Source organism: Cajanus cajan, chromosome 11 (assembly GCF_000230855.2).
Source record: "Cajanus cajan strain Asha chromosome 11, NIPB_CcT2T_4, whole genome shotgun sequence".
NCBI lineage: Eukaryota > Viridiplantae > Streptophyta > Magnoliopsida > Fabales > Fabaceae > Cajanus > Cajanus cajan.
In genome coordinates this window covers 38608977-38635817 of record NC_138527.1, presented here as the reverse complement: position 1 = coordinate 38635817, position 26841 = coordinate 38608977, and the positions used below count along the sequence as shown (strand labels likewise).

General features: G+C 30.1%; 4 protein-coding genes and 1 pseudogene across 13 annotated transcripts; 4 read left to right on the top strand and 1 right to left on the bottom strand.

Moving 5' to 3' along the window:
- Positions 1–80: 80 nt before the first annotated feature.
- On the top strand, positions 81–3597 carry LOC109800486 (putative polyol transporter 6). The gene is made up of 2 exons (XM_020361266.3): positions 81–488; positions 2057–3597. Exons 1-2 carry the CDS (start codon positions 344–346, stop codon positions 3448–3450), a joined length of 1539 nt encoding a protein of 512 aa, XP_020216855.1. The 5' UTR covers positions 81–343; the 3' UTR covers positions 3451–3597.
- A 634-nt stretch (positions 3598–4231) lies between these two features.
- On the top strand, positions 4232–9743 carry LOC109799946 (putative polyol transporter 3). The gene is made up of 2 exons (XM_020360611.3): positions 4232–5856; positions 8180–9743. The coding sequence occupies exons 1-2, from the start codon at positions 5709–5711 to the stop codon at positions 9541–9543; spliced, it is 1512 nt and encodes a 503-aa protein (XP_020216200.1). The 5' UTR covers positions 4232–5708; the 3' UTR covers positions 9544–9743.
- A 3999-nt stretch (positions 9744–13742) lies between these two features.
- Positions 13743–17510, bottom strand: LOC109800715 (RNA pseudouridine synthase 3, mitochondrial). Of its 9 annotated transcripts, XM_029271772.2 has the most exons (10): positions 17370–17494; positions 16742–16802; positions 16243–16314; positions 15728–16057; positions 15562–15642; positions 14828–14898; positions 14618–14659; positions 14479–14520; positions 14275–14400; positions 13743–14049 (listed from the first exon to the last, which is right to left on the bottom strand). In XM_029271772.2, exons 3-8 carry the CDS (start codon positions 16306–16308, stop codon positions 14505–14507), a joined length of 606 nt encoding a protein of 201 aa, XP_029127605.2. In that variant the 5' UTR covers positions 16309–16314; positions 16742–16802; positions 17370–17494; the 3' UTR covers positions 13743–14049; positions 14275–14400; positions 14479–14504. The 9 variants fall into 9 exon arrangements, with proteins under 9 accessions (XP_029127605.2, XP_082923086.1, XP_020217151.2 ...); XM_083066960.1 differs by lacking the exons at positions 14828–14898; positions 16742–16802 and adding an exon at positions 14899–14940 and having other exon boundaries at positions 17370–17510; XM_020361562.3 differs by lacking the exon at positions 16742–16802 and having other exon boundaries at positions 17370–17509.
- Positions 17511–18300: 790 nt separating this feature from the next.
- On the top strand, positions 18301–22121 carry LOC109800487 (putative polyol transporter 3 pseudogene; annotated as a pseudogene).
- A 378-nt stretch (positions 22122–22499) lies between these two features.
- On the top strand, positions 22500–25582 carry LOC109800488 (putative polyol transporter 6). 2 transcript variants are annotated; one of them, XM_083067081.1, is made up of 2 exons: positions 22500–22674; positions 24078–25582. In XM_083067081.1, exons 1-2 carry the CDS (start codon positions 22542–22544, stop codon positions 25430–25432), a joined length of 1488 nt encoding a protein of 495 aa, XP_082923207.1. In that variant the 5' UTR covers positions 22500–22541; the 3' UTR covers positions 25433–25582. The 2 variants fall into 2 exon arrangements, with proteins under 2 accessions (XP_082923207.1, XP_082923208.1); XM_083067082.1 differs by having other exon boundaries at positions 22538–22674; positions 24116–25582.
- The last annotated feature ends 1259 nt before the right edge of the window (positions 25583–26841 follow it).

The window sequence follows — 26841 nt, the reverse complement described above, 5'->3', positions numbered from 1 at the left end:
TTTTACTGGGTGAATGTCATTAATTTAGTATATAATTAGCCAATAAAAGGATGTAATAAGTTCCACAAGTGTGCTTTACTCCTAATCATTTTGAAGAGTCATTTTTGAAGAGTATTTGAAATAATAACCAGAGTTAAAGAAACTTCCTTTTTATTACATAGCAAATGAAAACAATATACTATTTCTCAGAAATGACATAGAGACATTAATTAGTTTCTTTCTGAGAGTGAAGCAACATTTGCATATAATTGGCTCAATGTATTCTTAAAATTTTGCTAATTAGAGTCCTATATAGTGTTCATCGCTTCAATTCTTTTCTGATCACACAAACAAAGATTAAAAAATGTCTGCAGCAAAAGAAACAAATGGACAGTGCCAATTGCCCAAGGAAGACTGTAATGGTGAAAAAGGGGGCAACCATAAGCTCAACAAGTATGTTTGTGTTTGTGTGATGGCTACCACTATTATCTCTGCTATATTTGGTTATGGTGAGTGACTTACTCTCGTCTCTTCAAATATAATTGCTTGCGTGATTAACTAGTTCTTGTGTTTGTATGGTTTTAAATGTCCAAAATGTATTTGTCACAAGATTTCCAGTTATTAGAACGAGATTTGTCACTAATGATATATTATTTATGGTTGTTACAAAATAAATAAGTTTTGATTTTAATTTCTGTTAATTTTTTCTTTATTTTTGATTCTTATAAAATTTAGAACTATTGATTTTAGTTTTTGTTATTATATAAATATATATTTTTAACTACTTATTTATTTATTAAAAGGTTAAATAAATATCTCATGTGTTATTCATAACTATTAATGATATCATGTTGATGTTACACCTCTAAATCTTTTTATAGATCATTAAAATAAATATTATTTATCTACCTTAAAATCACAAACCAAAAGTAATAATTTTTAGATTTTAGAGGAATAAAGATCAAAAGAAAAATATTTTACAAAGACCAAAATCAAAATCTATTTATTTTACAAGAATCAAAAATATATTATAAGGACTAAAAATAATGTTTCTAAATTTTAGAAGGATGAAGAATAATTTTTTTTTTTGTAAGAACCAAAATAAAAAATTCTCATTTTATAAATAATAAAAACATATTTAAACCTTATTTAATTATAATTATATTTTATCTTGACACTAATATTATTTATAATAATAATCAAATGAATGAACGTAAAAACTAAAACGGGTGTTATTAATATATAGATTTAATAGATCATTTAGTACTTAAAATTTTTAAGAAATTTTAATTAGATCTCCAAACTAAAAGAATTGTAATTAATTTGTCCATCTTTTAATTTAATTTAATTTATGAGATTAGAAATTCGTTTATGATTTATGAAAATTTACAAAATATTCTTTATATTCTTATATGTAGACAAATACATTAAATTATTATTCCATGTTATCATCCTTGTATACCATGTTTTGATTTTTATCTACTAAAATTTCATACTATTACATAATTCTTATGATAAGAAAGATTATTTGAAATTTTTTACAAGATTTTATAGGCATGAATGTGGATACAAGTATTTTATAACTCAACTCAATGCAACCGGGTAATGTATTTTTTTTTAATTTTAATTTAATATTTTTTTTATTTGATAAGAAAATATAATTCATTTTCATCAAATTAATTTTAATAGGAGTAAAATAATACTTTCAATCATAATTTTATATCTAAGTTAGAAATTGAATCTTAATTGATTAAGAAATACAAATTTTGAATTACTTAAACTAACGAGTTTTAATTATTTAATATTTAGACTTTGAAATATATTTTTAGATGAAGTTAAATAATTTTGTTTGTTTTTTTGTAATACTAGGAGTTATATTTTCTTTTTTGGGTGAAGTTTGGAATATTATCTTTAAGTGTTTTTCAATCAAATTATATAGTATACTTTTTATCAATGCTCTCTTATTGTTAGGTTTTTATTTTTAATGTTAATATTATAAAAACTAAATTTATTCGTTAATTTTTTAATGCTTAATTTATTCGTTAATTAATATATAAGCAATAATATTATTTTTCAGTAACGGGAGTGATGGCTGGAGCCCTATTATTCATAAAGGAAGAACTTCAAATCAGTGACCTACAAGTGGAGCTCTTGGCTGGCATCTTAAATGTGTGTGCCCTACCTGCATGCATGGCCGCAGGAAGAACATCTGATTACATAGGTCGCCGTTACACCATCGTTCTGGCTTCCGTCATCTTCTTATTGGGCTCCCTTCTAATGGGCTATGGCTCATCCTATTTAATCTTAATCATAGGAAGATGCATCGTGGGAAGTGGTGTAGGTTTTGCATTGATCATAGCACCAGTTTACAGTGCAGAAATTTCATCTCCTTCCTATAGAGGCTTTCTCACCTCTCTCTCAGACGTTTCCATCAACTTTGGACTCTTGCTTGGCTATGTGTCAAACTACTTCCTTGGAAAATTGTCCTTGAATCTTGGATGGAGAATGATGCTGGCTCTTCCTGCGGTTCCTTCTCTTGTTCTTGTGATTCTCATGTTGAAGTTGGTGGAGTCTCCAAGGTGGTTGGTCATGCAAGGACGTGTAGGTGAGGCTAGGAAAGTGCTTCTACTAGTGTCCAACTCAAAGGAAGAAGCTGAACAGAGGTTGAGGGAAATAAAAGTTGCAGCTGGGATTGATGAAAAGTGCACACAAGACATTGTGGAGGTTCCAAACAAAGCACGCAGTGGTTCAGGAGCACTTAAGGAACTGTTTTGTAAACCCTCACCACCTGTGCGTAGGATACTAATTGCTGCTATTGGAGTTCATTTGTTCCAACAGGTTTGTGGAATAGAGGGTATTTTGTTGTATAGTCCTAGGGTTTTTGAGAGAACAGGAATCATGAACAAGAGCAAGCTCTTATTAGCCACAGTTGGCATGGGAATCAGCCAAGCTGTGTTTACATTCTTGTCAGCATTCTTGTTGGATAGAGTTGGGAGGAGGATTCTGTTGCTGATTAGTGCAGGAGGTGTGGTTGTGACCCTGTTTGGGTTGGGTGTTTGCATGGCCATGGTGGAGCACTCCAAGGAAAAACAAATGTGGACAATAGGATTTACCATTGTTTTTACCTACATCTTTGTGGCTTTTGTGGCTATTGGTATTGGGCCTGTGACATGGGTTTATAGTTCTGAGATATTTCCCCTCAGGTTGAGGGCACAAGGTCTTGGTGTTGGTGTGACTGTGAATAGAATTTCCAATGTGGTAGTGGTTTCCACTTTCATTTCTATTTATAAAAAGATAACACTGGGTGGGAGTTTCTTTATGTACACTGGTATCACTGCTTTGGCTTGGTGGTTCTACTATACATTTTTGCCTGAAACCAAAGGAAGACCATTAGAAGATATGGAGACAATCTTTGGGAAAAAATTCCAAGTCAAAGATACAAATGAAGCCTGGCTACGACAAAAAGCATAGTTGGAGATAAGGATTCCCTCAAACGAATATTCTATCTTTTTATCATTGAGCTACTAGGGTGTGCTGTTTCTATGGAATTCAGATTCTCTGCTGCCTCTACAATATAATTTTCTCTACGGCACAAATTTTAGCCACTGATTACATTTTCTTTTTTTTTTCTTTAACAACTGGTAATAACTAATCAATGGTACCGATTTTGCAGTTTGGTGGCTGTAGAGAAATTTGGCTGCATAGGATCCTTTGATGGTTTCTATCACTTAATTTAAGGGAAATAATAGGTGAACACTTAACATCTGGATGATACCTAAAGAGGGAAAGAGAGAAAAGAAAAAGTGGAGGTATCATGTATAAGTGACATAGTATGATAGAAAAGAAAAGGTAAAAAAATATAAAAGATGTTGATAGTGTTCCATATACGTACGTATAAGTGTTCATATATGACTAATGTGTATTATGTGTTCTTATTTTGCTAAATTCAAGAATTACTTATAATAACTACCCTAGAGACGAGTGATCATCTAAAGCCCGTGTTTCATTTTTTTATTTATTAATTTTTAAAAATTATTTTATAAAATAATTAAAAACTTATTTTTAATAATAGAAGTGAGAATAAGAAAATGTAAATAAGAATGTCAAATTATAAAAAAATATTGAGTAATATAAAATTAAGTGATTTTGGTTTTTTAATTTTAATTTTCTATTCCTCAGTATCTTTTTTTTTTTTTAATATATTTTTCTATTCCTCTTGCCCGTTAACTTTCAACACCCCTCTTTCCCTCTTTAATTTTGGAAGAAAATCAAAATGGATTAACGAAGAATTTTGGTCTCTTTTCATTTATTAAAATTTTCGAGATTATAATGATAAAAATAAATATTGAATCTAAATTTTTATACATTTACTCCTTTCTGCAGTTAAAAAGAAAATTCTGGACAGTACATTACAAGGTACTAATGTAGCTTAGGGTGAAACTAATATGTGTATGCATGAAATAAATGTACCCTAGAAACAACATAAGTAAATCTACGGGTGAGATTTGCATTTATCGTAAAGCACGCAATATGAATTGTGAAAGGGTCTAAATAGGTTTATGAAGAGGTTTTTTAAAAATTGTAATCTAATTGTCTATATGAATGCTCTAAAAGCAGGATTATATTATATTTATATGGCTTATATAAATATTTGATAACCTTATAACTACAGGTATGATGGAAAATTTAATTATTGTGTACGTAAACTTTCTACTTTTAAGTAAACAGTTCATAGATACAGTGTATACTTGACCTATTAGGCCACGTGTCATTAATAACTAAATTGAATAATTATTTTTATTAAATAATAATAATAATAATAATAATAATAATAATAATATCTATCTATAGTACTTACTTATTATAAATGAAATACATAGTGAATAATTATTTTTAGTCTTCACTTTTAGAGAATCATTCTACCCATAATTTTTTTAAGAAAAATAAATCAAAATAACATCTTATATTTTCTAAATAACTAATCACAATTATCCATTCAATTTATCTTTATTATTATCATTATTTTATTTATTTTTTATATTTTTATTTTATTTATAATTTTTAAAATTTAAGAGATATATACAAAGTGTTTCTTTTCCAACTAGTAATAATAATAACAATAGGGTAAGGGAGTTTCCGTTAATTTGTGAACCAAATTAAACTAACCCAAACAAAATGCCTGTTTATGTCAGTTTATTAGTTCAACCGGATTGAATCATAAACCAGATCAATTTGGGTTTATTTTTTTAAGCCAACCGACTTAACTTTATATTAGAATATTTTCCCTTTACAGGTTTTAAAATATATTTAAATAGAAATAAAAAAATGTGTATATCACAACCCAATAAATTAACCTGAAATCTACATGTGATTTAGCTATAACCTTATTTAAATGAATGGTGGAAATTAACTAATTTCGCAATAGAAAAAAATACACTCTAGCTATACTAATTACATTGAAGAGTCATTTCTAACTAACGAGTTTCATAAATAACAAGGGTTAACAACGCAGCCTTTTATAATTAACAGTACATTATGAAATTAATTTATCGCAAAATATATGACATTTCAGAGAATGAAGCAACATTTGTCATTTGCTTTAAAGAAAATGACAAAGTTAATAATTGATTAGCGTACGTCATGGACAGTCTGCAATTTTCTAGTTAAAGTCTCTACGTAAAGCTCGTCGATCACTTAATTATGAACTCTTTTCAGATCAAAATTTAAAAATGTCTACGGAGAAAGAAACAAACGGACGCTGCCAACTATCGGTGGAAAATGCTATTGATGAAAATGAGAAGAGTCATGGAAGCCTCAATAAGTATGCCTTTGCCTCAGTGATGGCTGCTTCTATTATCTCCACTGTATTTGGTTATGGTGAGTGGGTGACTAGCTTTCTATTCTCATACTTATCTTATTTACATTATATTTAATAAAAAGAAAAAAAAAAGAAAAAATATGGATAGCAAAAAGAAAAAAAAAATGGTGAGACAAAGAGTAGGTTTTAAGAATTGTTTAAAATAAAAAATGCGGAAAAAAATGAAGAAAAGAAAGTGATTTTTTCTTGATTTATATTCCTATTAGAAAAATTGAATTGTGGATAAATTTAGGTAAAGTACTTTAAAAAACATATAAAAATTGTTAGTTTTAATTTTAGTTAAAATCAACAGTTTTTTTTTTCTCGTCTATTCAGCTATGACTTATTATTATTTTATTTTATTTTATTTTATTTTTTTAGTTAGATTTTCTTTTTCTTCTACTATCTTTCAATTATTCATGACAACACCAAAATGGAAAAAAAAGTTTCTTTTAAGTTTCTGTTTCTTTTTCTGCCTTTATTAATTATTACTGTTGAACCAAATGAAGAAAATTGTCTCTGTACGTGTTCACTATGATCCCTAAGGGCGGGATTTTGTTTATATGTCCATATAATTTTTCTTACTAATGAAGCATTATATGTTTTATGAAAAACATTCATTTTTCTGTGTTTCTGTATTTTAGTGAACGAAAAAATTTGGAAAACATTTTCGATGGGTGTGCAACATAGCACTTCCTACGCAGGGTGGAATTAAAATAAGATAAAATCAGTTGTTTCAATATTTAGATTAATTCCTACAGTCAAATATATTTGTATCTTTAGAGCAATCCTCTTCTTGAATTTTTTACTGACAATATTTGTAGGTCTGTGCATATAGTACACATTAGGAGCTATATTTCTAATTAAAACAAGTTTTAAAAGTATTTAAAATTGTGAGAGAAAATACAGTTAATTTAAATAAATAAGTAAAAAATAGTTTAAATTTGAGTGTCAAAAGAGTAAATTACAAAAAAAAAAGGGAATCACCTTCAAAGAAAATTTCAATATAAAAAGGAAAATTAAAAAATCATTAAGATTAAAATTAAAATTAAAAATTGTAATATGAAAAGGAATAGTTAAAAATAATTAATAATTTGTGAATATTTTGACTGATAAAAGTAAGTGTTAAATAATGATAAAATCAATATCATAAGGAGAAAGAAAGAGAATTTCATACAGATATACTCAAGTTAAAAACTAAAATTTATACATAAAGGTTAATTAAATGAATTTTGGATGTGCTTAAGTATAAATTGAGAGATAATATATGCTTATAAAAAATGAGTAACAAAAAAGTGTTGAGATACAAACAAGTCTCACATCGATAAAATAAGAGAAAAAAATAACAATTTATAAAACACACATATACTCCAATCTTAAAGAGGCCTTTTAGGTGATGATTAAAAGTAAAATCGTAAAGACTTAGGTCCAAAGCGGACAATATATCATCATTGTGGAGTATGCTTGTATAATAACCTTATAAAAATAACCCTCATAAAATATCCCATAAGACAAATACCATAAAATAATCCCAAGAGAAAAAAATAACAATTTATAAAGCACACATATACTCCAATGTTAGAGACACCTTTTAGGTGATGATCAAAAGCAAAATCATAAGGGCTTAGGCTCAAAACGGACAATCACACATATACTCCAATGTTAGAGATGCCTTTTAGGTGATGACTAAAAGAAAAATCATGAGGACTTAGGCCTAAAGCGGACAATATTTTATCATTGTGGAGTGTGCTCGTGCGTAAAATAACTTTATAAAAAATAATACTTATAAAATATCATCTCAAACAAATACCATAAAATAACCCCATAAAAAAGGTTGCAAAATTAAAGCGAAACTGTATTTCTACAAAAAAAAAAAAACAATATTTTGTATGGAAAATAAAAAAAAAAGAATGGCATAATAGAAAAACTTAAGTTATAAAAATATCATAAAAATGTATTATGTTTGTTAAATAATATTACATTTTTAGTCTGCTTGCAATTGACTGAAATATAAAAGAATGTTTAGAAACGTTTACCCAAATAAACTCTTGTGATTTATAATAGTAGTATAGTTGGTTAAATTCCTTTACTTGTACCATGTAAAATTTGAAATTGAATTTGATTTTTTTAATTCATATATAATGTCACTCTAAATCTTTAAAGAAATTATAGTTGATTGTATGGGGTCATATATTATCCTCATCTACCAAAATATAAAATAAACACTAAAGAATCTAGTAAATTTAAAATCATCTGATCGCAAAGTGCTTGGTGCGAAAGTGCTTTACATTACACCCTCTAAACTCACAAAATTGGCTAAATAAAAGCAACATTATTATCCAGTTGTGGGAGTGATGTCTGGAGCACTGGTATTTATAAAGGAAGATCTTCAAATCAGTGACTTGCAAGTGCAGATACTAGCAGGCACCTTACATGCGTGCGCACTACCTGCATGCATGGCTGCCGGAAGAACTTCCGATTACAAAGGTCGCCGCTTCGCCATCATTCTATCTTCCATCATCTTCTCATTGGGTTCCATTCTATTGGCCTATGGTCCATCCTATCTCATCCTCATCATCGGAAACTGCATTCTCGGAATTGCCGTAGGTTTTGCACTCATCATTGCACCAGTTTATTGTGCAGAGATTTCACCTCCTTCCTACAGAGGCTTCCTCACCTCTCTCCCAGAACTTTCCATCAACATAGGGCTCTTGCTTGGCTACGCCTCAAACTACTTCTTAGAAAAATTGTCCCTCAAACTTGGATGGAGGATGATGCTTGGTGCTCCTACAGTTCCTAGTCTTGCCCTAGCCATTCTCATGCTGAAATTGGTGGAGTCTCCAAGGTGGTTAATCATGCAGGGACGTGTAGGTGAGGCCAGGAAAGTGCTTTTACTAGTCTCTAACACTAAGGAAGAAGCTGAACAACGGTTGAAGGAAATAAAAGTTGCTGTTGGCATTGATGAAAACTGTGCCCTAGACATTGTTCAGGTTTCAAGGAAAAGTCGCAGTGGTGGGGGGGCTCTGAAGGAACTGTTTTGTAAACCTTCACCACCTGTGCGTAGGATACTGATTGCAGCGATTGCAATTCATGCGTTCTTGCAGTTGGGAGGAATCGGGGCTATTTTGTTATACAGTCCAAGAATCTTTGAGAAAACAGGAATCACTGACAAGAGCATGCTCATGCTAGCCACGGTTGGTATTGGAGTCAGCAAAGTTATATTTTCATTTGTATCAATATTTTTATTGGATAAAGTTGGGAGGAGGATTCTCTTGCTGGTTAGTGCAGTAGGTATGGTTGTGACCTTGTTAGGGTTAGGTATTTGCTTGACCATAGTGGAGCGATATTCCACTGAAAGAGAAGTGTGGGCGATAAACTTTACCATTATTGTTACCTACGTCCTTGTGGCTTTTATGACAATTGGAATTGGGCCAGTGACATGGGTTTATAGTGCAGAGATTTTTCCCTTGAGGTTTAGGGCACAAGGTCTTGCTGTCTGTGTGGCCGTGAACAGAATTGCAAATCTGATAATCATTACAAGTTTCATTTCAATTTATAAAGCGATTACAATGGGTGGGCTTTTCTTCTTGCTTGCTGCTATTAATGCTTTGGCTTTGTGGTTCTACTACACCTTGCCTGAAACTAAAGGAAGATCTTTAGAAGACATGGAGACTATCTTTGGGGGAAATTCCAAGTTGGAGATATAAATGAAGCCTCGTTGCAACCAATAAAATTTCACTTGTTCCCTTCCTTGTGCCCCCAATAAAAAAAACAGAGAATTTTTTTTTTGAACGTCGAAGAATATATATATATATATATATATATATATATATATATATATATATATAATTAGTATTTGAATCGGGTGTAACAATGTTTAGTTTCTATGTAGGTTTATATGAGATTTATACAGCTTTCAATAAGGAAAAATCATTGCTCTTTCAATAAGGAAGGTTATTGTTGATCAAGAAGTATTATTTATTTTTACTTATATTGTTTTTATTAAGAGCATTTTTTCTCATTAAGTAAGTTATAATATAGTATTTCACTGCAAGTAAATATTGCAGTTTTTTCAATAATTTGATTTTTTTCATTCCTTAAATTCAAAGTCACCTTTTTAGTTTCCTTTACAATAATTTTGCCTTTCAAACCCTCCAATTGCTAATAAAGACCGTAAAAAATTAGCTACTTCATTTTATCTATAGATGAAGGAAAAGTATATCTTTAGGATAGTGTTACCTAGCCATTTCTTTACCTCCTTTTATTAATTAAGTTGGTAACTAATGAAAATACTCAAAAGATATAGCAAGAATCAAAGTACACATGGAGAAGTTTCTTGTGATTTTTTAAAATAAAAAATCTCTAACAAGCTGGTCTTCATAATCTTAATCAATTTTTTTTCCTGTTAGATGACACACTTTCATTTTGAAAATTATTTTCAGTAAATCAATACATCAACCTATAAAGATTAAAATTTCTTGAATATGTTGTTTCAGCAAACATTTACAGGGATTTTTATGTTCTGATGAACAAAAAAAAAAAAAAAAGAACTATTCAAGAAGTTGTTATTTTCATCTCTTTTTCATTTTCATCTAACACGGCTTCCTTGTCTACCCACATAATTTTTTCTTTCCAAAAGTGATGATTTGAGAATTGTACTTATACAAAGGTGCATATATAATTTTATCACTTCAAGTCATTGTCTTATAAGTCTTCATTCTAGTCCGTAACTTTAATATTATCTTAATCTTTGATTGTACTTATTTAAAGAATTCAAAATATACTTTGTTTACTTTTAATAGTGAAAGTTTAATCTTTGACTATACTTATCCAAAAAGAAAAAAAAGGAAAATTCTTACAAAAAAAGACATTTCAACATTCAAATTAATTTTTCAATTTCAGACAAGTCAATATAATTAATATTGTAATAAATATAAAAAGTACCTTTATCTCTCTCAATACATTATTATTTATATTAATCTTATTGAATTTAAACTTTAATGTTAAATCCATTATTACTTTTAATGATGTCTTTACTCATCCAAACTTACATTTTCTGTAGAATTTGAGGAGTGTTTCGGTTTCATCCCTGGACTAAACCCTTCCGATATAAGAGTAGTGAGTGAGGGATAAGAATCAAGTTGTAACGAAAATTTGAGTTGGATAAATGACTTTAAGCGATATGTATGATTTTTCATCGACTTAATTTCATGATTTAGCGGCAACATCAGACCAACGCTGCTATATTGCGAACTTCTTGTTAGTGGTGGAAGGGTGCGGAAAGGAATTTTGGATTGACACCTAAAGTTTAAAATTAACGATGAACTAGCTAGAATGTCACTTATAATTTTTTTTTTAATGGAAATTATTCATTATTGACTACTTAACCGCCATCACTTATAATAAAAGTATTACTTTAAAAAATTATTAATGTTACTAAAAATATTTGACCATCGCTGATTATGAATGTCCACCACTACTTATTATTTGTTTTATGTCGTGAATGTAATAGTAAACAAGGATAGAGATCACCAATAACTTAATAGCTCAATTCTTATAGTTATATATGTCAATACCTTAATGAAAGAAAACGAGTTAACAATTTATTCATAAAAATAGTAAAAAAATATTTTTGCATCCTAAGAATAGATTCTCTAATTACCTTTCTAATCAACTCGAAGAGTTATTTATGTAAAGTTTTTATATAAATAACACCGTGTAATTTTTATTAATTAAGTATTATACTGTTCAATAACTTTATATTAAATGTCAATTTTGTAAAACCAACAGTTAGATTGAAAGTTCATATAATTTTATATGTCTATATCAAATTTTGTTAAAATTGAACAAAAACTTGAAGGTAATCAAAATGTTTATATTTTAGTATATTTTAAAATGTATATATTACGTCAATTTTATTTTATAAGAATAAAGTATCAAATTATCTTAGATTAATACAAAATTTTGTATATATGATCTAAGAGTAAAGAACTTTCAATCTAACGGTTGAATTTACAAAATTTACATTTAATATAAAGTTATTGAGCGATGTAATATTTAATAAAAGTTACATCAATGTTATTATAACCCTCTCTCTCTCTCTATATATATATATATATATATGATCATTGAGATTTGATATAGAGCATGAGTTATTGAGATTTAATTACTTTGTTCAATAACTCATGCTTTATATCAAATCTCAATGATCCAACCGTTGAATTTAAAGTTCTTAATGCACATATCAAATTTACAAATTTTTTAAAAATTTAAAAATCATTTGATATTTTGTTTCATTAATTCAAATTGACGGATAATCATAAAACATGTTATCCATCAATTTGAATTAATGAAATAAAGTATTAAGTGATTTTCAAATTTCTTAAAAGTTTGTAGATTTGATCTATGCATTAAGAACTTTATTAAATTCAACGGTTGAATCATTGAAATTTGATATAGAGCATAAGTTATTGAATGAAATAAGTCTAGGTAGACTTACTCCTAGAATAAATGGTTCTTTCTTTCTCTCTATATATATATATGTAACAAGAAAGAGAATACAAGGTATAAGGAATACTCATTCCATACATACAAGTCACGATTACAGAAAAGAAAAGTGAATACGGTATCCTCTCCCCTATAAATAGTAAAAGTAGCTCCCCTGCCCAACTGCCACATAGAAGTTGTTTTCAAAAAATTGTTAAATGTGAATACACCATTTCATGCAAATCATCCTAATTGAACCTCCAACCTATTACACCCAACAATTACTTTTGCATATCCATTGCCCCGAATTGTTGCACCATTGTGAGAAATAGTAATGGAAAGATTTATGCGATGTATGCAGCCAAAACCAGGAAGTAAAAAGAATGTCTTTGAGCACTTTGTTATTGTCAAATTGTCTACTTTTAAAAACATAGTCGTTTCTATGTCTCTAAATACACCATGTTGTAGCACACCATATTATGTGCTACATTTCCATCTTTGAATCTGTTTGAAGCGATCCTAGTAAAAGACTAAAATGTTGTACAATTTGTTGTGGTAGTGGTGTGGGACATGAATCTGAATGATCTTTATGGAAGATTACATGCCTCAGGACTTGGTGTAAAGACTGCTCTTGATAACTCCCATTCAAACTAATTCCTACATCATCTAAATTCCCAAACCGAACTATTATCCCTCCACTACCCCATATCAACAATTACATCATTTTTCTATTTTGAATTAAGATAAAACCTAGGGAAGGTGATTGCTAGACACTATTCACTGACCCAATTATCAAGCCAAAATCTAGTTCAAGTGCCTTCCCCAATCTTCCAACACACTAATTTATCAAAACATTTATCTACATTCACAACACCAAAAATGATTTTTTGTGACAATTTTTATGTTATTTAGCGACCATACAAATGACCATTAATATCTTTATCGACAATTAGATTATGACCGTTGTATGTAAGGTCGGTAAAATTATTAGTGACTTTTAAAGTGAGTGATGGTAAAGACCTTTTAAATGGCCGGGAAAAATAAAAATTTTTAATGACAATTCTAGTGACAATTTTAATGGCCACTAAAAGTAATTTCATTGAATAATAGATTCTCATATATGTAAAAAAAAATTGTATAGAAATACAATTGAATTTTATTAGATAAAATAATTTATTTTGATAGCATATTGATACTCAATTAATTAAATTCAATTAAATAAAATTATTTTTAGTCCATGCATTGAAATTGATGAGGGAATCAAATTCAATTTTTCATCCATTGATTTTTTTTTTAAAAAAAAAACTACTTTCTTTACTAATATTCTCATCCACCATTTCTCATAAAAATAATGAGAATAATAAATTTTTTATATGAGTACTCCATATTTGCAATAACACCAAATACCTATTTATTGGAGTAATGCAAAATTTATGAGTTTATCATGTCCTTGAGATACCAAGGAAACCATTAAAAAGACAATGAATAGTCAATGATGTCATGATCCAAAGAAATTACATAATTTCATTTATAAGATAATTAATATTATATCCCTAAAGAAAGCAAGGTCTCTTATGATTTAGAGCTATTTGCTAAAATGTCTAAAATGTCTCTTATGATTTAGAGCTATTTGCTAAAATATCTAAAAGGTCTTCATCAATTGCAATTGAATCCTGCAAAGCACAAAATAAACAAATGTCCTCCTTCAATGCAGGTTCATCAATTTCCTGTTAACAATATAACATTTAATGTACTATCAAATCAAATGCAGTATTACAACAAAGGAATAACATGTGCATAAGAAATGGATTAGGCTCAATAAAACTTATCATTCTATTGTTTCAATAATTTTATCATAAAATAAAACAAACTAATTCTACCATGCACGTCTTAAATTTAAAGGAAAAACTGTGAAATGAAATTAAGTAATACAATGTCTAATAAATAATTACCATTCATGAATAAATTGGCAATTGTCTTTGCTGCTAGTATGCGAACAACTTCATCATTATCTTTTCTAGTAAGCTTGAGCAAGGAAGTGAGGTCATCATCTTGAACCATATTGTTTTTGTTAACCTCTACATATTATAATAAATCAAATTACTATAAAAAAAAATTAAATACTCTAAAAAGAAGCAACGAGATTTTTTTAAAACCTGTTTCCACTATAACAATTGGAATTTTAGTTGATTGTGATTCTACAAATCCAAACAAAAAGGTTGAGAAATTACAAAAGTAACTTAAACCTCTTTAAGAAAAAATAGCATGTGTAAAACAAGAAGACATGGGCCAAACCTGTTTTTACAGTTACAATAGATTTTGTAGGTAATTGTGATTCTGCAAATCCAAAAAGAAAAATATGTAAGCTATAGAATAGAAAAAAAATTCAACCAGGATATCATATGCTGTCATACAAAAAAAAAAGACTAAAACAAGCTACATGATAAATAGATATTATTAAATAAATAAACACAAATGAATACTGCTTAAGAAACCAGATTATACTTGTGGTCTACAGGAGTAGGAGTATGAAGAATATGAAATAAGGTACAGAGGAATCCATCATTTAGAAGCACCTGAAATGAGAAGGCACACTATCAACACACTAGACGGTGAACCTGAAAACGCCAAAAATAATTAATTTCTCTTGTACTTTCAAATATGCATCAACCACTCCTAAGAAAACAGCTTCAGAGTCCAAATCAGATTAATATAGAGTAGAACAACTGAAGAATTAACTACACAGAACCCCAAACGTAAGCACCATGCATGCACACAAAAATGAACCCAAACAGGACCCATAGCAAATTCCCTTCAATTAAAGCTAAAAAACGATTTGAAGAACAATTTGCATCACATATGTGCCATTTCATATCTAATCAGGAGCCATAATGCTGGTTCGAACAACATGAACTACATTGTTTCATATCTCTTTTTTGGAAGTGTAGTGTATCTCATTCTCTTGGTTTCAGTGATTGGACTATGCCTCAAATGAATCTGTTGCAGTTAATATTTGGCTTGAAGGTCTTTTCTCTGATGAGAAACCAGGACAAAGAGCCATGAAATTATCAAAACCTTTCAAAGTGACCACATGTTTTAATCTTTAAAAATGCAAGTGTTAGCATATCTGTCTGAATATACATATATATATATATCCTTTTGTTACATGATTTTTCATTTACAGTCAAGTATAGACCAAATTGTTCCATTGTAAGGATGTAAAAAGAAGATTAGTTTACCAGTTTAGGACCCTCATCATAATCATAGGACAGTGCTGCAGCTACCAATGCATCCATGCTATTATGAACTGGCAAATTCCCCTAACAAGGTCATCAGCAAGAAATTAAAATCTCACAATAAAGTCAAAGTTAATTCCTGTAAATGTAAGAGAATAGACATTCAAACCTTAACCGGCAATTTTGGAGGTTTATTTAGCACAATAATAGCCGCTGAAAGTAATAATACATTTGAGCACAATATGTAGTGAACAAAATATATTTCCATGCAATTTAACAACAAGAATACTAACAGAAAACTGTAATATAAAATAGAGATGATATTCAATGAAAGCCATGCCTTGTAAATCAGAAGCCTTTGAAGATACTTAATTTCATCAGCATTTGGATATAGTGTTCCACTTGGAATAGCATCATATCTTTTGGAAATCCTAGTCTCAGCAATAGATACAGGAACATGAACTCTGACACCATGTTTCATCACTTCATTAGGTCTAATCTGCAGTTAAGCTGTATAGTTGTAGTATTATTAAACCTAAAACAAATCATAAGCAATTGACTAAAATTTATTGTTGAAAAACAGTGTGAGAATAAAAGAGACAGACAGAGGGAATTACCCAAAATGAGGTTTTTTTTTTCTTCTAGAAAATGGTGAATTAATAGGATACATGTAAACATTAATACCTTTCGCATGGGTTTCCTCAGCTCTTTTTTTTGAGTGGAAGAGTCATCAGCAACAAAGTCCTCCATTTGCACCTAGAATAGGAAATTATCAATATAGCCTGTAAATACACTTCTCAATTATCATATCTATATCTGACCATCATACATGAAATAAATATTATTTGATACAAAACGTAAATCATGCTATCTTGTTAGCTGTTCCAATTTGCATAGTAAATAGAATTTTATGAGGATCTCCCTAGTGTAGTACACCAACAGAATATTCAAAAGCATCATATATACAACAGCATGCACTTCCTTGCTAAATCAGTTCTTCAAGGTGCCTCCAGGACCACCCAATTTAACTTTATGACCATCTTGCATATGATGTAAAGGAATTACAACAATTGGAATTTGGAAACAAACCAAGCCCTTATGTTTAAGATTAAATTAAAGTACAACCTGAATATGAAAAGTAATTTCTGAACCACGAAAGGTTTGAGCAAATTTAGTTACTTACTTAGAAACCAAGGCCAACTTCAAGCACAATATTTTGTAGATGGCCTTTTAAAGAATTGAACCTACAATATTATAATTTATAATCACTTGCTAATCCTGAAAGTCTAGGTCTTAATCTATGTTCCTCAAGTGCAAGGAGATTCAACCTCCTGTTAATTCTACTAGAAAAAGTCATAACAAAAACTGTGTAATCAATTTAAGGCAATGTCAATAGATTAGGCAGCAGGGGAAAAAAGTGCCAGTGTAAATACAATAAAATAGTAGATACTTACAAGACCCCCCCTGAAATGGGATTCAATGACAGAGCATGATCAACATAAAATAAAATAAAATAAGTGTCTCCATAAACTAAAAGGAAAATTACACTAATCTCCTCCCTCGAAGCAACTTATACATAGCAACAGAGCATGATCAACATGAGCCTAGCAACTTACCTTCCGAAACCAAAATTTCCAAACATAACTATTTTGTATTTAAAAGATTAACACAAAAAGCACAATCAAATCAAAACAATCATTCTGTAATAGAGAGATGGAGATAGAGAAAGAGTTTGAAATGGAAAAAAAAAATGAATCGTGCAAAACAAACCCTAAAATTGAAATTGAAGACAAAATCACAAGAGATATTACCACATGAAGATCCAAAAGGAGAATGAGTTGACGCAGCCATTGAAGCTATGCGCAAAAGATAGAAGAAGCCATTAGTGAGAGTGAGAAGCGAGAGTGAGAGTGAGAGTGAGATGACGGTGAGAAGTGAGGTAAAGTGTGAGGAATTTTTTAAAACAGAAGTTCAAATAAAAATTAATATTAACATAGTTTTAAAAAATTGTCACTATGAATAAAGTTTTACCGGCTAATTTTTATTGGCCACTAAAAGTTTTAACTAATAATAATATGCAGACAATTATCTTATTGCCACTAAATAATAGTCGCTAATGATATTTTTTGTTGTAGTGATTTTCACTATTGTAGGCATTTAGTAAATCACGCCACCAAATAGAGTCTTTGTTTGAGGCATTTCTTGTGCAAAAGTTACAACATCCTCCGTACCTTGATAATAACACTTTTCCCCACATAGAGTTTGGCTGATGGAAGATATTCCATCTCCATTTTGCCAAGAGGGCTACATTGAACTCAAATATGTTTTCTCCCCGTAAACAATCATACTCTTTTGGATGAATTACCTTGTCCCAACTTTGGTATTTTGGAAAAAGATAGATAGAATAGGAGCAAAATGTTAATATTGAGTTGATTAAGCATACCTTCCCAGCCATTAAAAAGGTCTTTTATGAAGTTTTTTTTAAGATGACCTTTTGTGATATTTTTTTATTCGATAAAGAAGTATAACTCATTTTCATCAAATAAAATAATATCTCTCATCACGATTTGATAATAATACATGATGACATTTCTCATAAAATGCAACGTCTCAGAAAATGAAGCAACAATTGCTTGCTGACAGAAGCCACAGAACACAATATATAAATTAATAAATGGTTGCATTGGTGTCATGGACTCTTAAACTTATGCGTATTAGAGTCTACGTAAAGATCATCACTATTCACTAGCTTTTGAACACGTTGGAGATCAAAATTGAAAGTGTCTTCGGAAGAAAAAAGCGCAGACAGCCAAAAGGTTCATGGAAAACGGCGACAACCCTAGAGGGTTCAATAAGTATGTCTGTTCCTCTGTATTAGCTGCCACTACTGTCTCAGCTATATTTGGTTATGGTGAGTATGTACGTACATACTTAAATCTCAAATATGTAGTTTTGTCAATCTAATCACTAACAAAAGTGCTTTTATACATTTGTTGTGACTTTGATTTAGAAGAATATGTTTCAGGAACATGTATGTAAAAAAAAAAAAACAATGTAAATTAAATGACCTGAAATAGTTTGTACTACTAGAATTTCTCTTATTACATGCGATTTTTTATGCAAATTTTTCATAAAAATTTGCAGGAAACATTGTTGCTACAAATTTTTCTGCGAAATTTTATCTGTAAGTGTAATACCTTCGTAAATATATAATATTTTTTTTGCGAATTTTAAAATTAGCAAGAAATTTTCTTGCGAAAAAAATTCGCAGGAAAGTTTCTTGCGAATCTTTTTGTAAGAAATTTTGCAGAAATATTTTTTACAAAAAAATTAAAGAAATTACTACAAGTTCTATCAATAATTCTTCAACTTTCAAATGCTCACAATGAGTTTATCCAAAACATTTGTTTCCACGCCTCTAACATGTGATACATAATCTTTTAAATTTTAAGATTGTAGATTATAAGCCTAACACTCAATCATACAAATCAACTTGTAAGGTAAGTGTTGTCCTAAATTATATACTCTTTAATTGTTTTATTTTTAATCAATGTGGGACTTGAAGTTTTTTTAAAATATTACTTATAAATTTAAATAATTTTTTTTCGTGCGAATTAAAATTGACTGGAAAATTCGCAGGAAAAGTTACTTACAAAATTTTTCTACTATTTAGTAAACATTATTTACGAATTTATTTTTGTAAGAAAATTTGCAAGAAACAAAATAAAATTCTTACAATATTTTTTGCAAATTTTTACCATGAATTTTTTTTTCTATAATCATTAAAATTGTAGCAATATTGGCAAAACTTTCTTGTAGATTATTTTTCATAAAAATATTTATAAGAAATATCTATAAATTATTTTTTTTAAATAAATTCGTAAATTTTTTTTTTGTGAAATTACTATTGCAAGAAAATTTATAAAAAAATTTTGCGAATATTTTTCTATGAAATTTTTTTTAAGAAAATGAGATTTTTCTAGTAGTGTCGCCAACAATTTTTCATTAGCTAGAAAAAATCAGCTAACAAACGATAGATATTATTATTCTTTAGTTGTGGGAGTGATGACCGGAGCAGTCATATTCATAAAGGAAGATCTTCAAATCAATGACCTACAAATACAATTCCTCGTAGGCATGTTACATTTGTGCATGCTACCAGGATGCATGGTTGCAGGAAGAACATCTGATTATATAGGTCGCCGCTACACCATCATTCTAGCGTTCATCACCTTCTTATTGGGCTCCATTTTAATGGGCTATGGCCCATCCTATTCAATCTTAATGATTGGAAACTGCATTGTTGGAATTGGTGCGGGTTTTGCACTGGTAGTAGCACCGGTTTACAGCACAGAGATTTCACCTCTTTCTTCAAGAGGCTTTTTTACTTCTCTCCCAGAACTTTCCATGAACATAGGAGTCTTGCTTGCCTTTGTGTCAAACTACTTCTTTGAAAAAATGACACTGAGACTTGGATGGAGGATGATGGTGGTTATTCCCGCAGTTCCTTCACTTTGCTTAATCATTCTCATGTTAAAATTGGTGGAGTCTCCAAGGTGGTTGATCATGCAAGGACGTGTAGGTGAGGCAAGGAAAGTGCTTTTACTAGTGTCTAACACAAAGGAAGAGGCTGAACAACGGTTGAGGGAAATAAAAGCTGTTGTTGGAATTGATGAAGATTGCACCAAAGACATTGTCCAGGTTGCAATGAAAACCCGTAGTGGTAAAGGAGCACTGATAGAGTTATTTTGTGAACCTTCACCTTCAGTGCGTAGGATTCTAATTGCAGCCATTGGGGTTCATTTGTTCTCGAGGATTGGCGGAAGTGGGGGTATTTTGTTGTATAGCCCAAGGGTTTTTGAGAGAACAGGAATCGCTGAGAAAAGCAAGCTCATGCTAGCAACTGTTGGCATGGGAATCAGCAACGTTGTGTTTGCATTCATATCAATATTCTTGTCTGATAGATTTGGGAGGAGGATTCTCTTGTTGATTAGTGCTTGTGGTGTGGTTGTGAGCCTATTAGGGTTAGGCTTTTGCTTGACTATAGTGGAGCATTCTAAAGAAAAACTACTTTGGGTAACAAGCTTAACCGTTTTCTTTACCTACATATTTTTGGGTTTTGTGTGTATTGGAATAGGGCCTGTGACGTGGGTTTATAGCTCCGAGATACTTCCCCTCAGGTTCAGAGCACAGGGCCTTGGTGTATGTGTGGTTGTGAACAGAATCACAAATGTGGCAGTAGTTACAAGTTTCATTTCGATTTACAAAATGATAACAATGGGTGGGATTTTCTTTATGTTAACCGGCATCAATGTTTCGGCTTTATGGTTCTACTATTCATTTTTGCCTGAAACTAAAGGAAGATCGTTAGAAGATATGGAGACTATCTTTGGAAGAAATTCTAAGTAAGAGATATACTACAAATGAAGCCTGTGTGCAACAAAGAATGATGATGATGGATGGTTGATAAGTAGTTATTATTTTTTTGTGTTATTACTTTAAGAGTTTTTATGGTTGTTATTAGTACTAGTAAACAAAAAAAGGAGACATTTAATTCATGTCTCTGCTAATTAAAATAATTGGAATAAATTACTTAATTCACTTTTTAAAAATGAAAAAATTGAGTAAATTAATTAAGAGTGTAAAAATATTAAATAAAAATTGTAAATACCAGATTAGGCTATATTCTTTTTTTTAATGTTATAGACATATTTTCATACGTATATAATTAAGGCTAATTCTAACGAATGTCATTAAATAATGTAAAAAAATAAATAAATTATAAAAGTATAATTGTTTCTAATTTTGATTTTAAATTTTTATCCTCCTTGAGAAGTAAATGTGTTATAAGTTATTATACTACACAAGTTTTTAAGAAATTTTTTTATCTCACTGTAATTTTTTTGTTATCATCCGAAATTAGTTTTGAACTTCTATTGTCAATTTTGAAACGTTAAAAGATAAAATAAAGATTTTGGGTGAAATTTTAAAATTAATATTTAGAGTATTTTTTTCTTCCTGATGAATCCTTCAAAATTAGTACTCCCTCATTTTTTCTATGTATTTTGGAAGATAATAGACAACCGAAGAAATGCAATAAACAACTTTATTTATATTAAATTCACTCTTTTTTCTTAATGCAATATTCAATTGTAATACTATGGGATTTTAGCTTTATTAATGAATTATACGAATTATATGATTAATGATTGAATTATTGTAATTATTATTGTTTTAGAGCTCTAAGGGTTAAAGAGATTTTTTAGAGTTAAGTTGTTATTAAAGTAATTTTAATTAAGGTTAAATTGACCAAATTTAAGAAATGATATATAAAATTTTCTTAAGATGTGAATTTCATAAATTCATATATTGAGAAAAGTGAAAAAGAAAAGTTTTGGAAACTAAGAGAGATTCTTCTAGACTTTCCTTCTTTTCTTTTTGGGCAAAAATATCTATATTACTTAGGTACAAGGGGTACCATAAATAGAATAGAATTGAGTAATTGAAGATTCAAGTTTTAGAAGTTGAGAATCTCCGGTTGAGAATTGTACATAATTTGTAAGTTATTGAATGGAGTAAGTCTACCTAGACTTCCTTCTAGAATAAAATGATTCTTCCTATATATATATATATATATATATATATATATATATATATATTAGTCTCTTTATAATTACCTTTCTATCACCTCAAAAGTTATTTCTATAAAGTATATCAACTAGAATTAAAGGAGCATTAAACGGGTGACCTTTTACAATGAAGCAACCATTGCTTGCTTAAAGAAAATAATATATATAAACCATGGGCTTTATCATGATATGCGACGTCTCAGGGAATGAAGCAACAATTAGTTGTTTGCTTAAAGAAAATAATATATAAAATAATAAATAATTCGTGTCGTGGACTCCTAACTTATATATATATTAGAGTCTACGTAAAGATTATCACTATAGCTTTGAACACTTCTCAGATCAAAATTAAAAATGTCTAAAGGCTGCCAACAACAGTCCATAGAAAACGGTATTCGTGAAAATGGGGACAACCATAGAAGGCTCAACAAGTATGCCTTTGCCTCTGTGTTAGCTGCCTCTATTGTCTCTTCTATATTTGGTTATGGTGAGTTTTTTTTTTTTTTGTCAGCAAAGAAACATGTTATTAAGAGAGAGGGTAGTAGGTACAAAAAGTACCCTACTCTAACATAGATAGAAAAACATACTGAAGTAGAAACTAAAATCCTCTTCCCCTCAAGTGAATCTCCCTCCTACTAGGATAAAACTCATGATACACATTAACGTTGTAAATAAGACAGCTTATCAATTATAATCAAAGCAAAGAAACCCAAGACCTATGTACTAAGCCAGACCACAGCTTGTCACTCTAAAGCTTACAAACATCTGTTTCAGCCTAATCACAACCTGTCTGTAACACATTAGATAGGCAGAATCCCGAATTTGCAGACCATTGGATAAAGGGATACTCAAAATTATCATTCATTAACTTCAGCCGGTATGTAATGTGTACCTTATCTCAAGTATAAATGTCTCTCTGTTTTTTTTAACAATAGCGGCAATGAAGTTAGGTTTAAACTTACAACCTTCTACCGATTACTCAAGCATATATATATAGTCGTTCCTATACACACTGTCAGAATTTTAGTTAGTGAGAACAATATTCATATATAAACTTGTAGCATTAAAAATGGAATAACTTTACTTTTTTGAAATATTTAAAATTAATTTTTATGAAATATTTATAAATAATTTAGTAAAATAATATTTTGTTAAGTAAATACTTTTGATTTTAAAATATTATGAATTATCATTCAATTAAAACTCATTATCATTAATTTATCATATTTACAAAATTTTATATATTTAATTTAATTTAATTTAAAATTAATTATAATGATATATTTATAAATAATTTAGTAAAATCATATTTTTTAATTAAAACTTTTAATTATTAAGCTTATAAATTTAAATATTTTTTTATTTTTCTCACAGGTTAAAAACTAAAACTACATGAAAAATTACTTGCGAAATTTTTCTACTATTTATTATAATACTAATAAATATTACTTGCGAATTTATTTTTGTAAGAAAATTTACAAGAAACAAAAAAAAACTCTTACCATATTTTTTACAATTTTTACCATGAATTTTTTTTATGATCATCAAAATTGTAGCAAAATTTGTAAAAAAAATTTTTTTATAGATTATTTTTCATAAAATATTTGTAACAAATTTCTGCAAATTATTTTTCGCAAAAAAATTTCTATAAATTTATTATTGCAAAAAAGTCCACAAAAAGTTCTTGTGAATATTTCTTTTGAGAAAATTCAAAAATAATATTAGTGGAATAGCGAAGTCAAATTTTCATGAGCCCCCCAACCACTAGCCTACGAAAGTTGTGAAATGTATACAACCAAATAAAATTAAATTACGTGGAATAGTTTGGTTGTGATTTTCATTAGTCATATATAGAAATTAAATCATGTAATAAACGATATTATTATTCAGTGACAGCAGTGATGAGTGGAGCACTGATATTCATACAGGAAGATCTTCAAAGCAGTGACCTAGAAATCCAACTCCTCGTAGGCATGTCCCATTTGTGCGCCCTACCAGCAAGCTTAGTCGCAGGAAGCACATCTGATTACTTAGGTCGCCGCTACACCATCATTCTAGCCTCTATCGCCTTCTTATTGGGCTCTGCCCTAATGGGCTACGGCCCATCCTATCCAATCTTAATGATCGGAAACTGCATTGTTGGAGTCGGTGTGGCTTTTGCACTCGTAGTAGCACCCGTTTACAGCACCGAGATTTCACCTCCTTCTTCCAGAGGCTTCTTCACCTCTCTCCCAACTCTTTCCCTCAACTCAGGGTTCTTGCTCGGCTATGTCTTAAACTATTTCTTCGAGAAACTACCACTGAGGCTTGGATGGAGAATGATGGTGGCTGTTCCCACAGTTCCTTCACTTGCCCTAATCATTCTCATGCTGAAGTTGGTGGAGTCGCCAAGGTGGTTGGTCATGCAAGGACGTATAGGTGATGCAAGGAAAGTGCTTTTGCTAGTTTCTAACACTAAGGAAGAAGCTGAAAAACGGTTGAGGGAAATAAAAGGTGTTGTTGGAATAGATGAAAACTGTGCCCTAGACATTGTTCAAGTTCCAAAGAAAACCAGTAGCGGTAAAGGGGCTTTGAAGGAGTTGTTTTGTGACGCTTCACCTCCTGTTCGTAGGATACTAACTGCAGCGATTGGACTTCATTTGTTCCTAAGGCTTGGTGGAAGTGCTGCTATTTTGTTGTACAGTCCTAGGGTTTTTGAGAGAACGGGAATCACTAACAAGAGCAAGCTCATGCTAGCCACTGTTGGCATTGGAGTGAGCAAAGTTGTGTTTTCCTTCATATCGATCTTCTTGTCGGATAAACTTGGGAGGAGGATTCTCTTGTTGGTTAGTGCATGTGGTTTGGTTGTGACCATGTTAGGGTTGGGTGTTTTCTTGACCATAGTGGAGCATTCCAAAGAAAAACTGTTTTGGGCGTCAAGCGTTGTTGTTGTTGTTACCTACACCTTTGTGGCTTTTATGGCTATTGGAGTGGCACCTGTGACGTGGGTTTATAGCTCTGAGATACTTCCCCTTAGGTTTAGAGCACAAGGCCTTGGTGTCTGTGTAGTTGTCAATAGAATTACGACTGTGGCAGTGGTTACAAGTTTCATTTCGATTTACAAAGCGATAACTATGGGTGGCATTTTCTTTTTGTTTACCGGTGTTAATGTTTTGGCTTTGTGGTTCTACTATTCCTTTTTGCCCGAAACTAAAGGAAGATCGTTAGAAGATATGGTGAGTATCTTTGGAGGAAATTCTAAATAAGTAAGAGATACAGTAATGAACCCTGTGTGCAACAATATAGGTAGTTTTTAAGGGTAGTGTTATATATATATATATATACGAGAATCATGAGCGTTCAACAAAGAATGATTATTGTTATCTTTTATATTAAGAGTATTTTATTATAAGTTATGTGAGTGAACTCTAAACAGAGTGGTTGTAAAGTTGACTCTTGAGTAGTTAGTTTGTTATAGTTATCTTTGTTCAATAAATAAGTGACTTTGTATTACAATTAAATAAAGAGAATGTTACACATTTTAAAAATTTTCTATATTTCTTTTCTCTCTCTCTATCACTCAATATAAGCAAATATTTTATGATTTTTTAAATAATTTGTGTTTCGGACATCGTCCACATCTGACCGTACCAGCTTTAGTCTAGCTCAATATTAGATACTGTAGGACTATCAATTATCTATAATTTTTTATTTATTAATATCTTTATTTTTTTATATATATTTTTACAATGTAAGCCATGGGTTACATACATGTTCTGCTGCTGTAGTCTTAAGCATGATTGGGAGCCTTAGATAATCACACTACATTACGTAGAATAGTTTGCTTGTAATTTTTGCATTGATCAAACAAAATCAGGCTAATAAATATTTATTCTTTAGTTATGGTGGAGATGGATGGAGCACTGATATTCATAAAGGAAGATCTTCAAATACAACATTTTTGTTGTACAACTCCTCATAGGCATGTCATATTAGAAATACACGTTTTTATAGAACATGAATCTATTCTTTACTGATTAGATTATTTCACTACTTTTTATAGATATAGATCTTTTATAAGCTTCCATATCAAATCAATATTTTCTCCTTAATTAGTCATTTAATTAAATGAGTTTTCTTACTATTGGGAATAGGAAACTATTCAAATATCCTGCTGATCATCACGCACGGAATTCTATTTAACTTTTTTATTATCCTATTTTTCAACTCTAGAGTGGCTTAAACCTTAGTATGTCAAGCTTGTGTTTGTCCACTTGCCGGAACCTGCTACGCTAATAACTAATAGTGAGTTGACACATATGTTAGATGTGCAACCTCATGTTAAGAAATAAAAGTCTCACAATGGATTTATTTTGTGAGATTGCACACATATGCCGTAAATAAAGTCTTATGGTCTCCTAGACTCTTTAGACTACTACTGGATACTAAAGTAACAGAATTATAATTCATAATAAAATAATAGACGATAAAATAAGAAGAAAAAAAATAGACAAAAAGAGAAACTTCAGTAAGTGACATAAATTACAATTATTCCTCTCTACATTTTAGAAGAGAAATGAAACACCATAGAAAATTAGAGAATACTTTTATTGAGAAAAAACTCTCAAAATAAACAAATAAAATATATATAAAAAAAGGAGAAAACATTTGGGAT

Bases quoted from the DNA above. Each gene is read 5' to 3' on its own strand.
- LOC109800715 (XM_020361562.3), bottom strand. From the start codon at position 16,308: ATGGAGGACTTTGTTGCTGATGACTCTTCCACTCAAAAAAAAGAGCTG. The intron at 16,058-16,242 runs GTATTAATGTTT...GCTTAACTGCAG, and splicing joins TGAGGAAACCCATGCGAAAG to ATTAGACCTAATGAAGTGAT. The intron at 14,660-14,827 runs GTATAATCTGGT...TTGGATTTGCAG, and splicing joins CCTACTCCTGTAGACCACAA to AATCACAATTACCTACAAAA.
- LOC109800486 (XM_020361266.3), top strand. From the start codon at position 344: ATGTCTGCAGCAAAAGAAACAAATGGACAGTGCCAATTGCCCAAGGAA. The intron at 489-2,056 runs GTGAGTGACTTA...ATTATTTTTCAG, and splicing joins CTCTGCTATATTTGGTTATG to TAACGGGAGTGATGGCTGGA.
- LOC109800488 (XM_083067081.1), top strand. From the start codon at position 22,542: ATGTCTAAAGGCTGCCAACAACAGTCCATAGAAAACGGTATTCGTGAA. The intron at 22,675-24,077 runs GTGAGTTTTTTT...ATTATTATTCAG, and splicing joins CTCTTCTATATTTGGTTATG to TGACAGCAGTGATGAGTGGA.
- LOC109799946 (XM_020360611.3), top strand. From the start codon at position 5,709: ATGTCTACGGAGAAAGAAACAAACGGACGCTGCCAACTATCGGTGGAA. The intron at 5,857-8,179 runs GTGAGTGGGTGA...ATTATTATCCAG, and splicing joins CTCCACTGTATTTGGTTATG to TTGTGGGAGTGATGTCTGGA.